Genomic DNA, 15,606 nt, shown 5'->3' with positions numbered 1-15,606 from the left:
CGTAATCTATCAAGGTAAGAAAGCGATTCGTCCCCACATTTTAAACAAACAAGTTATATTGCAAATGTTGTACTAAGCAGCATATGTGCACGACAATAAGAGCAATACCTTGGTGTTTAAGAATGCAGAGGCATCAAAGTTGCATCTTATGTTATGTTGACCACATGAAATACAAAGATAATTATTATGTAACCGGTATTTAATTTAATTAAAGTGCGTAGACCTATTAATGTCATTCAGCTAGTAACTCACAGCGATTAATACCCTTGATCAACATGCATAAAAGTATGATCGGAGAACCTGAAATTAGGCACGTACTGGAGTGGCTATGCACGAAAGTGGAGGATCAGTACAGTGAGGTACCCAATCAGCTGCCCAGGATTCCTTTGCATGACGTTTCTTTCCTTGTTGGTAGTGCAGTGGGCAAGGATAACGAGGAGGTGACACGCCCGCTCGGAAGCACAGCACAAGGTTGAAAATGCACGCACGCTGGGTACATATTTTCTTGCAATTCTGTCGTGATGTTCTCATTTTCAGTTAAATGTTGCGTATAATTAATATCCAGAACAGTTTTAGATCGTGTTGTATGCATGTAAATATCTGTCAGTTTAACTGTTATTGTCTTTGACGGTTTGTTGAGGGGAAATATTGGTATAACGAGTTATTGCTGTCGTTTCTGAACATTTTGTGCTGCTTTTCTGTCTATGACCACATTTTTGCTTAAACATTAATTTGTATTTTTCTCTCTTGTCACAGCATCCAGTCATGCAAAATATGGACAAGGAGAAAGCCAAAAACAAGTCTACAGGAGGACATTAGGACCCGGGAGAAAGCTTCCTATTGTGCCTACCCCTTGCATTAAATATAGCTTGCTGAATGAGGTCTTGAGAACTCCAGTGAAGAGACCTCCACATAGTTGTTCCTCTCAGAACTTGTTTGTGTTTTTATGTATGGCTATGTGTGTAAATCACACAAGTCTGAATGTTTATGTGCAGGACACAGTGGGTGTGTGTGTAAGTGAATGGGTGGGTCAAATAAGTAGCGTGCCTCTTTGACACACACACACGTACACAAAGTGAGGGATGCTTCAGCTGTGCAAGGTAACAGACTGTCTGCTGATAAGCAATGCCCGCTCAGCCTGCAGTGATGAACTCATCCAGAAGGAGGCAGTCACGCTCTGCATCAATGTGTCCAAACAGCAGCCCTTCCCCTCCACCCGCGTTGGCACCTTCAGAGTGCCTGTCTATGATGACCCCAATGAGGACCTTTACAAATACTTCGACCGTTGCGCAGATGCCATCGCAAGTGAAGCAGACCGGGGTGGCCGCAGCGTTGTGTACTGTAAGAATGGTCGCAGTCGCTCGGCAACCATTTGTGTGGCATATCTGATGAAATACCAGGGTCTTTCCTTAACAGAGGCCTTTCAGGTACATATAGAATAGTCTGATGTCACCTATCCCCCAAGACTGTAAAGACTGGAAGATTCACCTCTGACTTAACAAATAAGGATATTTATTTTATAATACAACACTGTTACAATGTAATAAGGAATTTAAACTGACTTTTGAATGGACTGGATTTTATGGTTGAATTCTGAAGGTACTTATTCTTGATTATATTAGGTGATGGTCATGATAACTGATTTATCATGTAGTACATAAAACAGGCACTTTCAATGAGAAGATTTTAAAACTATTTGTAGTTGAGTTTGTGGAACCCAGTAAGATGTGCTTAAAAATGAGAGGAACACTGGCAGGTTGATGATAATGTGTCTCATTCACGATTTTCTTGTTTCCCTCAGACTGTAAAAAATGCCAGGTCAGTGGTGGAGCCAAACCCAGGATTTTGGGCCCAGTTGGAGAGATATGAAGAGGAGCTGAGGAGCAGGAGGTCAGACAGCAGCAGATAGAACTCCCCTTTACCCCGGTCCTTTGGCAATATATGCATTTCCCTACAGGAACCTCAGATTCTATAGTTAAACCTGTGCCTTAGTATACTTTCGTTAAGAATTTCAAAACTTGTATAAATGTAGCTTAGGCTCTGCACTTTACACTAGCACCATCAGGTACCCTCCCTGAAAAAGGACTCCCACATTTCATTATAAGAGGTGGCTTTCTAGGCATAATAAAATACCACAGCAACCCCTCCACCTAGGTTTCAAATATTATTGGTTGTAGGTGTTGAATTTCACCTTATTTTCACCTCATTTCACCATATTTATACAGTTTTGTATACTTTTCAGACCAACACAGAAACATAAATGCAAGCTGTTCCTCCACCTTTCTCTAGAGGAGCTGTTTCCACAAAGAAGACAACCAAGCCATAAATCATAGTAGTCCTTAAATAATTATATGTAATTATGTTATGTCTTGGGAAAAATTTGGATTTTTTTCTTTTTGTCAAACATCAAAGCACATCGCCAGTAGTATTAGAGTGTATATGATTAAAGATAAGTCTTAACCCACACCAGTGGTTAAACATCCTTTAATCTGAGTTAGTCCACCATGTTCACTGTTCTTAATATGCCTGCATTTGAAATTTTATGTAACTATGCACACAGCAAACCTCACAGTTACATCAAAGGGCTTCTGGTAAGATGCAGTGAAATTTTTCAGTTTAAAAAAACCCCAACATTTTAGCAGCTGTGTAACCTATGAAGCCATCAAAGTTGTTACATCTCAATATTAGTACCTTACAATTTAGACACTTTTGCATGCAAAATAATCTCAGGTGTCAGCATGTGCTATATTTCCCATGCCATCTTCAACATATTCATTTTTGATGGAGGACAAAAAAAATGTCATGGATCATTATAATAACGTCGTGGACTGGTTTACTAGTTTGCAAAGTAGGATAAGCAGTGTTATTTAAGAGAGCCATTATGTGTTTTTGGGAGAAAAAATGAACTAGAAATCTTTATTGAACCTGAATTAAAACTCACAGAGTGATTAATTTTTGTTGTTCAGTGAGACAAATCCCTTTATGCACATACTATATTAAATTGTGAAACAGCTGTACAGATTATAACAGTGCTCTTTGTATCTTCATCCTTTATTTGCAACTGCTGTATTTACGATATAATAAACGTATATTCATCACACAAGTTATAGTACCAAATCTGGAGTGCACAAAAGTGCACAAAGAGGCTTTTTGTGGTGTTTGATTGATTAAAGCTGTTTGTGTCTATGACAAGCAGCAAAACATGGTGTTGGTGGGTGAAGAGTATTTATAGAGAAGGCCTAGGCCTTGTCTGACCCTTTGCGCACGCTGTCTATCCAGTCCATGTAGTTGGAGACTTTGGTGTAGATTCCCAGCTTGTTTGTATTGCCACAGCCTTCTCCCCAGGACACCAGGCCAATGAGGAACCATGTATCATGAAAGAGAGTCATCATTGGACCACCGCTGTCTCCTTCGCAGGCGTCTTTCATTTGGCCTAGTATTCCACCACACAACACATTATTTGTGAGGTTGTTTGCCATGTGCTTCTCACACTCAGAGGTGGACACCAAAGGGATCTCAATGAAATTGAGAGCTGAGCTGTAGTGGCGGGCAGTCACGTTGTCTTTGCCCCAGCCAGTAACCACGGTTAGAGTACCTTCGCGGTGCAGCACACGTTCAGCTAGGGATTGGCTTGGAAGACACGCAGGCAGAATGTCCTTTGAAAAGGGTACCGGTGACTCCAGTTCCAACAGAGCAATGTCGTTGTCCACAGTTGAGGGGTTATACTTTGGGTGTGGAATGGCACGCGTCACTCGCAAGGTGACTTCTGTACCTTCCATCTTAAAACGCTCGTAGTCACCTTTACAGAAGGCACACAATCAGTGGTCAAACACACATAAACAAACAAAAAAATGTTTGATGCAGATCATCAGCTAAGCATCATGTCAATGGCTGGCTGGATTTGGTATGTTAATCATAGGTCAGAATAGCCATGGGCAATTAGAGTTAGTGGAATTCTCCTTTTTTTTTAGTGCAAGTATTTTGGAAGATTTAATGGTTTTTGTGTTATGATTGTTTTGGTGTTTCTATTGATTTAACCCCTCCATTATTCAGAAAAGAAATTTCGAATAATTGTTCAGGAATGTATTGAGTTTCATTTACTGATAACTAAAACACGGACGGGTAAAAAAAAAAAGAGAATATCTCAGAGAATTTGTATTGCCTGAAATGAGTGAAAAGAAAGATAGAAGGTTAAAACCAAATTAAAATTTACAAACACACCTAACCTAACACCAAAATGCACACTTGTTTCCAAGCAGTGAGCAGCTGTGAGTACCCAGTTCTTATCAATCAGAACACCTCCACAATGAAATCTGCCACTGGCATTCAGTACTAGAGCCTGAGAAACAAACATACACAGGTATACATGCACACAAACACAGAGAGAGAGAGAGAGAGAGAGATTTGACAAAAAGCACTAACATTCTGAATGGATGATGAGTGGATGAAAACATTACATACATTTTATATCAAATTTTAACATGTCTAATATTATGTCTTATAATATGTCTCTGTTCTTATGTCTCCATGTCAATTAAGAGGCCACACTCAGTTTGATCAATTTGTATCTGAAAATTAATGTAAGTGAATGTCAGTTGCAGCCCTTTTGCTGTATTTGAACCATTAATTCTAGAAATGCATGCACTGTGCCTTTAGGACAATAATACCTGCCATGGACTCTCTCCCTTTTTCCCCACTTCTCCCCCAATGACCCATGGCTGTAATCCCTCAGTGGGCTTAGACTTGTAGGATGACTTTATAAGCAGAATCTGTCCACATGAACCAGCACCTATCAATAGTCAGAGATAGATACATGGTCTGAAAATGAATACATGGAAATGACTGTGAAAACACAATGACTTTGTTTTCAGAAATTCACTGCTAAAGATTTACTCTCACATTCAAATCGTGTAAACACACAGATGCACAAACTCATGCATGTATGCTGCACACACGCACAGACGCACGCGCACACACACACACACACACACACACTTGTCTCCCACACTAGGAAAGCCCTGGAAACACTGACAGACATGGCAGACTTGAGGAGAGGGAAAAGTGGAATGTTTTCTTACCCTTTGGCACACATTTCTTGGAGTTTTCATGGAGTTCGTATCCTTCAGTACAGCTGCAAGTGCGGCCTTTGCCGTCTTTCCAGTTTTCACACTCATGATCACAGTCACCATTATCTGCTTCACAGCTCGTGGCTGTGACCCCTGAGGACCATTTCATCAGACAAGTCATCTCAATTCAGTCACTATTCTTGTAATACTCACACAAAACAAAATATTTTAGACACTAACAGAGGTTTATCACGCACAGAGTACCAGAATGAACTGAAAGATAAATGAAAGAACAACCTGAAAATACCACATGAAATTAAATGAAAGGGTATTACTCACACACACACACACACACACACACACACATACTCTCGCACACACACAAGAGTACTTGTGTAATACTCACGGTACTCGCAATGTTTCCCTTCATATCCAAGATTACACAGACATGTGAAAGACTGATACTGGTCAACACAGGTTCCATTCGCACACGGATTGGGATTGCACTGGTTTCCATCTGAGACAACAGATCCACAGTGCAAGTCATCACAGATCACAATGTACAAAATGCACACTTAGGGCAGGAAAATCTTGACTTACCAGAATACTTAGTCCAGAACTCCATCTGCAAGAAACATAAATTAGCCAGTGTCACTAGAAAGAGATGGTATAAGCTTTATCATTTTTAGAGGGAGAAAAATCACTGTACCGTAGCCTCTGTAGTCTGGAAGATCTCTCGTGCCTCCTCTAAGTTACACACCTCCTCCACGCACTCACGCTCCAAAGATGGCTGTTTAATCTCCTCAAGGAAACTGTTGGCTCTTCGGGATCTCAGAAGCATGTGGGCTTGTGGGCTGCTGGAGAACACTATCAAACACAGTTCCAAGAAAGTGAAGCAGACATTACCAATCTGTTTCCTCTTACTGATCTGAGGACAGTTACAGGGACTGTTTTTTTGCGTTTGATATGGGGGACAGTAGAGGAAATGTGATATTGTGGACAGAACAAATCAGGAGAGACAGATACAGCTTTCTAATCTATTTTTCTTTGACTCTCTGTCACATACTTTGTTAGAATGACAGCACACTCAGATGGAACAATTGAGGACTTAAGCACCAACCTAAAGGAACAAACCTGCAGCGCTGGTACTGAAATAATGGGTACATTGTCTAAAGGTCTCTGAGGACTTAACTTGGAATCATGGATGTATAGAGACAAAATTTCTCTATATTATTCTCGTATGCCCCGAGGACAGTGCTCAGATAACCTCATGCATATGACCTGAATGGATTGCTAAATACATACAGTGGTTAAACTATCAGAGTGATACATAATACATTGTACAAGCAGCAGGAACAAAGCATTTCACCATACACCTTGGGCTGTAGTGACTTTTGATTTCAGAGATGGATGTGTTATGATTTTCTAACATTTTTAGCCAAAATTATTACTGTCCTTAAGCAGATGGACTGAGTGTTCATTCACGAATGCTATGATGAAAGCAGCAATTTGATCTGATTTACCTGACATGCACAGGGCACTGGAAAACCATAGTGCAACCAATGCTGAGACAGAGAGAAAGAGTCTTGACATAATGGCAAGAGCCTGCACAGATGACAAGGAAAGACCACAAATGTCATTAGAAATAGATTATTTTTGGTTTAAATGGCTGGTTACACCGTTTGACTATGACCTGTTACCTTGCTTGAAATCCTTCAGAATTCTGGTCAGTATTACTAAAATAACAAGGTAATTACAATTTATGAGACCTAACATGGCATTACCCTGCTCTTACAGTTGTTAATGCAGTGTAAATATGACTAGTTGGAGATCTTGTTACAGGCTTTATGTAATTACATAGGTATAGAGGTCTGTAATGTAAAGGATGACCTCTGATTATGCACCAATACAAACATTGTATCATGACAGCTAATGAAAGTGTGAGAACTTTGTTTTTCTATCAGTTACAGTGACCACAATTCTACATTATTTTGCATAACTAATGCGGCTCACATTCTGTGAAAAGTCACTCATGAAATAAAATAAAATTTAATATATCATAAAATGTGTTGTTATGTTTCTTACCTGACAGATGAACCTATGAACAAGGATGGCCAGGAACAAGATTTTTTTTAGATGAGGGCTGCGCAAGAAATACAAAATTTAGAAATGCTCAAAATCTATACGTCTTTAATTTCAAAAGACATCATAACACACAAGTCACCGTTAGCAGCTTTTCAGTTCCAACAAACAGCACAGTTCAAGTAACAGAGATCAAATCAAAATATATAATCAATTTTAATCATAACATCATGAAACAAATGCCAAACTAAACAGCTACATAACATAAATGAACTATTTCAGAAAGATAGAAATAGCTAAATATGATTTGGCTTTAGAAAGTCTTGTTTTACTTACATCTTGAAATATTGGGAAGGGATAAAATGGTGGATGTGATGTTTAAATTGTGTTAATGACTAACCTCAGCTGTTTACTGAGAGTCCACAGTCTGCCTGTTACCATTTCATATCCTGACTGCCCACACACACACTGTCTGGTACTCCAAACATAAGCTAACAAAGCGTACGCAGTACTTTTATTAATTCACATCGAATAAGAAAGGTTTGAGAACAGCTGAGGTTTCTTTTGTCACCTCTTATCAAATACAGTAAAGAAAATGACTTACAAGGGGTTATGTTAGGTTTAAAATAAAGCCAATTTCATGTCATCAATAACTTGATCAGATCAAGTCTTTTTAGGACTTATCACACTGGATAAGGAACTCCTCATGTTTCAATTGCGTAACTATACACACACTCCCATAGACACACATGCGCACACGCACGCACACACACACACACACACACACACACACACACACACACACACACACACAAGTGTGAGGCAATACACATATGTAAACACACATTTGGTGTGGCCATTTCTGAAAACAGTTTAAGTTTCCACACACAATGACTTATTCTGAAGTGTGTACTGAGCTGTAATAAAAGCCTATACAACACACCTGTTCTTTGTACCACCAACAAGTATCCCAACACAATGGTGGTGTACAGAAGGACAAAAGAGATTGTATGCACACTGAAATGTTTAGCCCGATACAAAGTGGGAGGTAAAAGTGAAATCATACGCATTTCATGATCACAAAAGCAGGAGAAGAAAATGTGAACATATAGTTAATGGTGGAAATCACTGAGGACAGCTCATGTAAATAATTCAAAATGTTTTGGACTGCAAAAAGGTCAGTTTTTAATGAAAATACAGTGTGCCAATGTGTGGGACACACAGTTCAAAACCCACCAGTTGATACCTAGCTGATGATCCAAAGGAACACAACTGGCTGTGCTCCCTTGGGTGAGTGAATCTGACAGTGCCTCTTTCTCTCTCAGTGCTTACAGGTGTACACTGGACAACATGTGTCTGTGCAGTTGTTGATACTAACTTGGAGGCTTTGTTTTAGGATGCTAACGCACAGGTGTGTTGACAGGCTTCATAAACTTGTGGGAAGTGTGTAATCAACTATAGTAGCTGCAGTTTCAGAGGGAGGATTATAAGAAATGGTTTGGCATTTCAAATTGAGAAAATTTAAGTTAAACACATTAAATGAGTGACTGAATGAATGAATGGTTTAATAAATCAATGAATCAACTAAGTATTTAGCGTTAATAGTTTGAAAGAATTATGAAAACAATGATTTGTACTTGATTTGTAGATTTGGAGAACTATTCAACAGGCTATGTGGATAAACTGTTTTCCTGTTGCACTCATATTTCTGGAAGATTCAAGAAAGCTGTGAAGAGGGGACCACTGGAACATGCTACTTGAGGACACGTTTGTGTCTGAAGGTGCGGAAATTGGGACACATATTAGGGTTAGTCATTCATCCGTTTTTATTCTCTTTGTACTGAATCCTTGTTTCAGAGGCTTGTGTGTCATACGAGTTCTTTGATTCATTGTGATGCTCGCTGAATGGAAAGGACTCAAGTTCCACGGTTCATTGAAGGAATAAAGAGGTGCAACTGGCCCCTGAGCACCCTATGTACAGACTTACAGGTCCAGTAGGAGCCTTAACAGAGGGAATGATCAGGCATAGGAGGACTCAAATGGTTTCCAGAAAGTTCTGTAGTGTTTTCTTTCCCAGGGCATGTGAGAGATGATACTGATGGTCCAGTTGCCATTAGTCTGTGATCAGGAAATCCTCTTAAGATGATTTGTGCTGGTCTTAAACTGCTGTGTCATGCAGTGACACAAGAGAATGAGCCCAAATATTCTTGAGTATGTTAAATGATACATCACAGCACTACATTCACAAAATTAAATTAAATGATTATATTCAAATGAGAAACTGTTTTGGAAGATAATATATAAGAAAATTGAAATTCATAGTGATTTGACTTAATTAAAACTGTAAACTGGATGAAGTCTGAGACTTTTAAACAATCTTTAAAAAATAGTTTAAACAGTTCATTATGATCACTGTGCTAAGAGCATAACTCCTGTGTATTTGTGCTCTTTCAAAGACAGGTATTTGGTTATGAGCTTGATAGTTATCACCCTGTGGAGAGGAGCACATATTCTAAAGAACTTGGCAATGGGTCTTATGTACTTTCACTACATAAGACCCGTCTGCAGTCTCAAAGACACAAGGAGTGAATTGGGGCGTAAGAGTTTGGTTTCCTCAGAATATAGTTAAAATGGCAGTCGTCACAGAGGGATCCACTTTCGGTCTATGGACCCTTATCTTCATATCAGTCCTATTCCTCTGAAAGAGAGGAGGAAGAAAGGAAAACTAACAGAGGGTGGTTTGCTCTCCATTGTTGTTCATGCTCTATTATTTAGATTATCATCTTCTGGACCATGTTGTCAAATGCTAATGAGGTCATCTTACAGGCCAGAGCTCCAGTTATGCCATCTTTGGTACAATGTGATATCTTGTCCTGCCTCTTTGCCTTTGTCTTCAGGCCTAGAGGGAGAGAGTCAAGTTGTGAAAGATTGTTTGTTTAGGCACAGCTTATAAATCGATCAGTGCTCTTATCCTGACATTCACTTCACAAGCAGTTAATCCAGATGATGGCTCATGACTTCACTGAAATCGTAAGTGTATTTTATGGTTTTAGCATCTCACCTATGATTAGGATTGTGCTGTCGACAAGTGTGATTGACAGGTCATCAGGACTTTGATTAAGAAACAATGTGATAGAATGATGAGCACTGTGTTGCCAATGTGAAAAAGCTGCTTGATACATTTGATGAGTAGTATGTATTGGCAATGATGATAGTGACCTACAAGTAAAAAAACTGAATGGTTACTCAGTGAAAAACACAGTTTAAGATATAACAGCTAGGATATCAGAAAGCAAACAGTAATGACCAAAATAACACGGAACACGGTGAAGAGTTGCAAGAGACCAGAAACTCATTATAAAACTCAGCAAAAAAAGTTTAAGCATATTGTTGAAGATATTTCTATGTCTGATAACATTTTGGAGTTCATGATTGCTACAAAGTAGAAAAATCAGCAAAATATGTATTCTTAGCCTTGATATTCTCACCTGTAAATTAAAGTAACTATTCAGCTGGTTAACTCAGGATCAGCAGAGTAGTATGAATTGCTCTGGAATGTCATCTGCAGAACTTACTGCTGCAAGACGTTGTTGACTGAAAGATGGAGACTTTACTATCTCATGATTCAATAACAATGTGAGGGGAATTGTCCAATGACAGGTATTTTTTAATGGGATACATATTTATTTTTCTGTTTTCTTGCTATATAAAATTGTAAGTCGTAGTCTGATGTTGTGAATCTTTGGCAAAAAAATGTAAGGGTTTTAGAAGAAAGGCTCACATTTACTGCTCAATTTTGTTTTGGTATTCAGATGATTGAGACACTTGTTGGACTGCTTCTGTCATCAACACTTTCATCAGGGATGATCATTGAGTCTCGAGGAGGTACCTCTCTTCCATCTCCCCCACCCCCCGGCTCACCTGATCGACCCATACCCCCAGATGACTTCTTTGATGGATCTGGGGGTTATCCCATGGAGTATGAGGGCCCCACCATGCCATACGGAGATCACATCATGCAAGGGAGAGCGCATATGCATGCCCGTGCCCCTGCCCTTGCCGGGGGAGCATACCCCATGCCACATGATGATTACCCAAAAGGTTATGATGGCTACCCCACGTCAGATAATGGCTATCAACAGGGCTACCCCGTGTCATCTGACGGGTATCCTGGTCATCATGGCAACCCTATGCCGGATGATGGCCAGCCTATGGGCTCTGGAGCACACCCAATGCCAGATGATGGACATCCTGTGGGTTCTGGTGGCTACCATGTGCCAGCTGGTAACCACTCTATGAGCTCTCATGGCCATGCTATGTCAGGTGATGATCATTCTATGAGTTCCTATGGTGACTCTATGCGAGGTAATGATCATTCTATGGGCTCTGGTGCAGACCCTATGCAAGATGATGTGCATTCTATGCATTTCAAAGGTTACCATATGAAAGATGATGATGATTCTATGGGTTCTGGTGCAGACCCTATGCAAGATTATGGCCATTCTATGCATTCCAAAGGTTACCATATGAAAGGTGATGATCATTCTATGGGTCCTGGTGCAGACCATATGCCTGATGATGGCCATTCTATGCATTCGAAAGGCTACCAAATGAAAGGTGCTGATCCTTTTATGGGCTATAATGGCTACCCTATACCAGGTCGTGAACATTCTATGACTATGCCAACTGATGGCTACCCAATGGGTTCTAATGGTTATCAGATGCCACCTAGCCTTCCAGCCTGGGACAGTAACCATCAAGGATCACGGATGTATGATGCAAATGCTACAGGGCCAGACATGTCATACTGTGAAATGCTACTGGAGGCGCCGGTTCCTCCACCGTTAGATCAGGTACCATGGTTTTGTGTCTGTGCACAATGCAAAGGAGGTGCCATGGGCCCAAAAGGAGACAGGGGAGATAGAGGCATACCAGGTACATTTATTTTCTCAATGCATACCTTGATACACCACAATAGCATCTGTTTCCCGGGAATCTTACTCATAACATACAACACTTGGTTTTTATTCTCTGTGTTAAGGCCCTCCTGGCAGTCCTGGAAGGAGAGGCTTAACAGGCTTTCCAGGTCACCCAGGGTTTGTGGGTCGTCCAGGACTAAAGGGTATAAATGATATTACATCTCATTAAAATATTTCAGTTTTATGACACCAGAATTTCTTTGTTAGCATGTATAATACATGCAATAGACCATCATATTGATGGCAGAGAGTTACTTTTTCGAAAATGGTAACTATGATAACAAGGACATGGTTTATTATTGTCTTTATTCTCCTCTAAAGGACAGAAAGGTGACAGTGGTGAGAAAGGAGAGAAAGGTCCAGTGGGCTTCACAGGTGTGAAGGGAGATCGTGGCTTTAAAGGTGAGCATGACTCAAGCAACAGATTCATCTCTCTTACTTTTGTTCTGATTGACACATTTCCGGCAAATGTGTTCATTTGGTGGTTCATATTTTTGCTCCAGGTGACAAGGGTGACACAGGAATGGAAGGTAGACCAGGAGAGAGAGGACCAGTAGGAGAACCAGGACAGTGTCCAGCATCATGTGAGTCTGTCCAAGGTCCACCAGGAGAACCAGGACTGCCGGGGTCAGCAGGCGTCCGGGGTCTCCCAGGTGTGTCTGGACCTTCCGGTTCTAAAGGTCAAAAGGGGGATACAGGGGATAGGGGTTTTCCTGGAGCTCCTGGGACAGATGGTCAGAAAGGTGATCAGGGGGAACAAGGTGAGTGCCACTGTCAAGATGGAGCCAAAGGTGCCACTGGACAGCAGGGATCCCCAGGAGCCAAAGGTGAAAAAGGGGCAGTAGGTCCTCAGGGTATGCCAGGAGTAAATGGACAAAAAGGGCAGAAGGGTGAGTTTGGTGTGACAGGCATTCCTGGTCCATGCTCTCCAGCAATTCAGTCAGCCTTCTCTGCAGCACTGGACGCAATCTACCCAGTGCCGAATATGCCTGTACCCTTCCCTCGTGTCCTCTATAACAAGCAGCTCCACTTTGACCAGACTACCGGCATCTACAGAGCCCCTGTCAATGGCACCTACGTCTTCAGTTACCATGTGGTAGTCTTCAGCAAAGTGCTTAAAGTGGGGCTCTTCCACAACTTTATGCCCGTTGTTAAGTCTACTGAAACAGTTTCGCTGAGTACAGCCTCTCAACAGGTGGTGTTACATCTGACCATTGGTGATATGGTGTGGCTTCAGGTGAAGGATACGGAAAACAATGGAATGTACACCAGTAGTGAGACAAGCAGCACCTTCTCTGGTTTTCTGCTCCACCCAGACACCTGTGATCTGCCACTGTTCCGAGATATGCCTAGGCCTGGAATTGGAACTTATAATTGGGGCAACTTACCGGGACCGCCACCACCCACCTTCTACTAGTAAACACGGCGTCCCATGACCATACAGGCAGACATACACACACATCAAAAACAGTATCTTCTGAATTCACGAAAATTTAAGTTTCTAAAGGCTACACTCCACTAACTTAAACTTGCCTCTTAGAATTGGCTGGTTCAATCAATTACACGAGCATGAAGCATTTTTTCCATTATATAGTATAAGCACTTTTCCATAGATGAGATATGAACTCAAGATACAATGTTAGCCGTGATTGTTTGATGACTGGATCTTGACCCACACTAACGTACAGTAACCTGCCCTTTTCCAACGCAGCGCCTAAGCAAAACCATGTGGAATTCATGTATTTTTTCCATTATTGGTTAGATGCATTGTGGTGTGAACATAATTGGAAGGCTTGACAGCAAATGGGGAGAAAAAATTCCTAGTTTTCCTTTTTTCTAGCTTGGCATGGCAAAAGAATATGTGCAAAAGAGGCAGTCATGACATTTCACTTAGAAATTTGATGCCTTTTTGTCCAAACAGTTAGGATACCCCTGTTTTATTACTATTATCCACCTTTCATCTCATGTGTTCCCAGCTAAGGACAAACACCTTTATTTGCTAGGTGTATTTCTGATTAGGTGTAATCTGTGTCAAGCACTACATTATACAACACACAGCAATCTATGACTTTGACTGATACCTCTTTCACCAAGTAACAGTGATCTAAGGGGTATGTACTCATCCATAAATACTCCTCTCCAACAGGTAGAATGTGCACCAAAGACTGACATGGAAAAAAGAGTCACAAAACACATGGTCTTGTAACAAAGCCTCTATTATATGTCAATTATGGCCATATATGTCAGCGTTTAAGAATGTTTTGAAAATTCAAGTAGCGGTTTGATCATCAAGACAAAGAGAAAGAGAGGTCCATCCTTTGAAAACAATATTGACAGTCCACATTATAGCCCCTTGTTAATTTGTGAGTATTGTTATTGAATTTGTTAAGTGCAAGGCTTAGAGTTCATTTCAAGTTTCTTTAGTGTGCTTTCTCGGAGAGAAGATAAGAATGCCATATTGTAATGCTAGGCAGCCCATTGTTTTAGCATTGTAATTGCTTATCGCAGCTGCAAATGAGATGAGAGAAAATATGTCAAAGAGTCTCAAAAATGATAAGCTGAACCCGCTCACCTGCTAATTAAGTCATATTTTGCACATATTCATCATGTTCACAACAGTTTAAATTTAACTAATTAATTAAAAAACTTGAGAAAAGTCATGACTCACTTTGTGTTTTGTTGAAATAGATTTAAGCATGCTTTAAGGATGATTCATTTTGCTCTTTTGTCAAGAGAAGAAAAAAAAAGATACACAAATACATCCAGAGCTAAAAAACTGCATGGAGTACTTTTCTGCTGAAATAGAATCTATAATACCGGTATTGTGCTTGTGGCCTCATCACTGATGGAAATGGGGAGACCTTTTAGCTTCCTAAACTAGCTTCAAATCGCTTGTGGAAAATTAATGTTGATTTATAGATCGGGTGTTTGTTGATTAATCCAGTGTTTCAATTGTGCTGGCTCTGTGTACCACTCATTCCTTCTAAAAATAAAATGTTAATGGAACCTTGTGAATCTCTTCCTCATGCTGCCCTACCTGAGAGGAAAAAAAGTAGCAAACAAGCAACAACAATAACAACCGAAACAACACAACAGTAACAAAGTATATTACAGAGAAACATATCTTCTCTTTGTTTCTCTTGATCACTAATTATCTTTATTGTTATTGTTTATTGTTTTGTTACACCATCACAAAGGACTGATTTTGTTTGAGTACAGTTTCTATTACAGCAAAAATAGGTACAACCTGACTTCCTGTAACTAGTGACACAATGAAAAAATATCTATTAGATCTGCTTTCTGCCAGATAACAAACAATGGTCTCTCAGAGGAGTTCTGTTAGATGGAAGAATGTTCACCACATGACTCAAAACATAGCTGCACTCCGTCCTCATGTTGAGAGATAGGATGCATACAATACAACATTTAAGTTGTAATGACATGGCAACTGTAGATATTCCTGTTAAAACAGGCAGTCT

The 15,606-nt window shown here is 40.2% G+C and overlaps 3 protein-coding genes across 3 annotated transcripts; 2 read left to right on the top strand and 1 right to left on the bottom strand.

The window, feature by feature from the left end:
- The first annotated feature begins 447 nt into the window (after window positions 1–447).
- dusp28 (dual specificity phosphatase 28) lies at window positions 448–2,377 on the top strand. The gene is made up of 4 exons (XM_030775946.1): window positions 448–493; window positions 757–1,427; window positions 1,802–1,890; window positions 2,243–2,377. Exons 2-4 carry the CDS (start codon window positions 1,083–1,085, stop codon window positions 2,331–2,333), a joined length of 525 nt encoding a protein of 174 aa, XP_030631806.1. The 5' UTR covers window positions 448–493; window positions 757–1,082; the 3' UTR covers window positions 2,334–2,377.
- Window positions 2,378–2,884: 507 nt separating this feature from the next.
- Window positions 2,885–7,554, bottom strand: proca (protein C (inactivator of coagulation factors Va and VIIIa), a). Its single transcript, XM_030775945.1, has 10 exons — window positions 7,485–7,554; window positions 7,152–7,209; window positions 6,590–6,671; window positions 5,776–5,933; window positions 5,667–5,691; window positions 5,473–5,583; window positions 5,079–5,219; window positions 4,668–4,789; window positions 4,222–4,339; window positions 2,885–3,799 (listed from the first exon to the last, which is right to left on the bottom strand). The coding sequence occupies exons 3-10, from the start codon at window positions 6,657–6,659 to the stop codon at window positions 3,240–3,242; spliced, it is 1,305 nt and encodes a 434-aa protein (XP_030631805.1). The 5' UTR covers window positions 6,660–6,671; window positions 7,152–7,209; window positions 7,485–7,554; the 3' UTR covers window positions 2,885–3,239.
- A 3,457-nt stretch (window positions 7,555–11,011) lies between these two features.
- LOC115812278 (collagen alpha-3(IV) chain-like) lies at window positions 11,012–13,544 on the top strand. Its single transcript, XM_030774764.1, has 4 exons — window positions 11,012–12,083; window positions 12,190–12,270; window positions 12,449–12,529; window positions 12,631–13,544. The coding sequence occupies exons 1-4, from the start codon at window positions 11,012–11,014 to the stop codon at window positions 13,542–13,544; spliced, it is 2,148 nt and encodes a 715-aa protein (XP_030630624.1).
- Window positions 13,545–15,606: the final 2,062 nt, after the last annotated feature.

This window comes from Chanos chanos, chromosome 5 (genome assembly GCF_902362185.1).
Source record: "Chanos chanos chromosome 5, fChaCha1.1, whole genome shotgun sequence".
NCBI classification, from domain to species: domain Eukaryota; kingdom Metazoa; phylum Chordata; class Actinopteri; order Gonorynchiformes; family Chanidae; genus Chanos; species Chanos chanos.
The sequence above is the reverse complement of the archived record's forward strand: the minus strand, read 5'-3'. Positions and strand labels throughout refer to the sequence as shown.

Excerpts from the sequence above, each read along its gene's own strand:
- dusp28 (XM_030775946.1), top strand. The coding sequence starts at position 1,083 with ATGCTTCAGCTGTGCAAGGTAACAGACTGTCTGCTGATAAGCAATGCC. Across the intron at positions 1,428-1,801 it reads CCTTAACAGAGGCCTTTCAG|ACTGTAAAAAATGCCAGGTC; the intron begins GTACATATAGAA and ends TGTTTCCCTCAG. Across the intron at positions 1,891-2,242 it reads GAGGAGCTGAGGAGCAGGAG|ACCAACACAGAAACATAAAT; the intron begins GTCAGACAGCAG and ends TATACTTTTCAG.
- proca (XM_030775945.1), bottom strand. The coding sequence starts at position 6,659 with ATGTCAAGACTCTTTCTCTCTGTCTCAGCATTGGTTGCACTATGGTTT. Across the intron at positions 5,584-5,666 it reads GTTCTGGACTAAGTATTCTG|ATGGAAACCAGTGCAATCCC; the intron begins GTAAGTCAAGAT and ends CTGTTGTCTCAG. Across the intron at positions 3,800-4,221 it reads GCATTTTGGTGTTAGGTTAG|GTGACTACGAGCGTTTTAAG; the intron begins GTGTGTTTGTAA and ends CCTTCTGTAAAG.
- LOC115812278 (XM_030774764.1), top strand. The coding sequence starts at position 11,012 with ATGATCATTGAGTCTCGAGGAGGTACCTCTCTTCCATCTCCCCCACCC. Across the intron at positions 12,084-12,189 it reads GGGAGATAGAGGCATACCAG|GCCCTCCTGGCAGTCCTGGA; the intron begins GTACATTTATTT and ends CTCTGTGTTAAG. Across the intron at positions 12,271-12,448 it reads GGGTCGTCCAGGACTAAAGG|GACAGAAAGGTGACAGTGGT; the intron begins GTATAAATGATA and ends TCTCCTCTAAAG.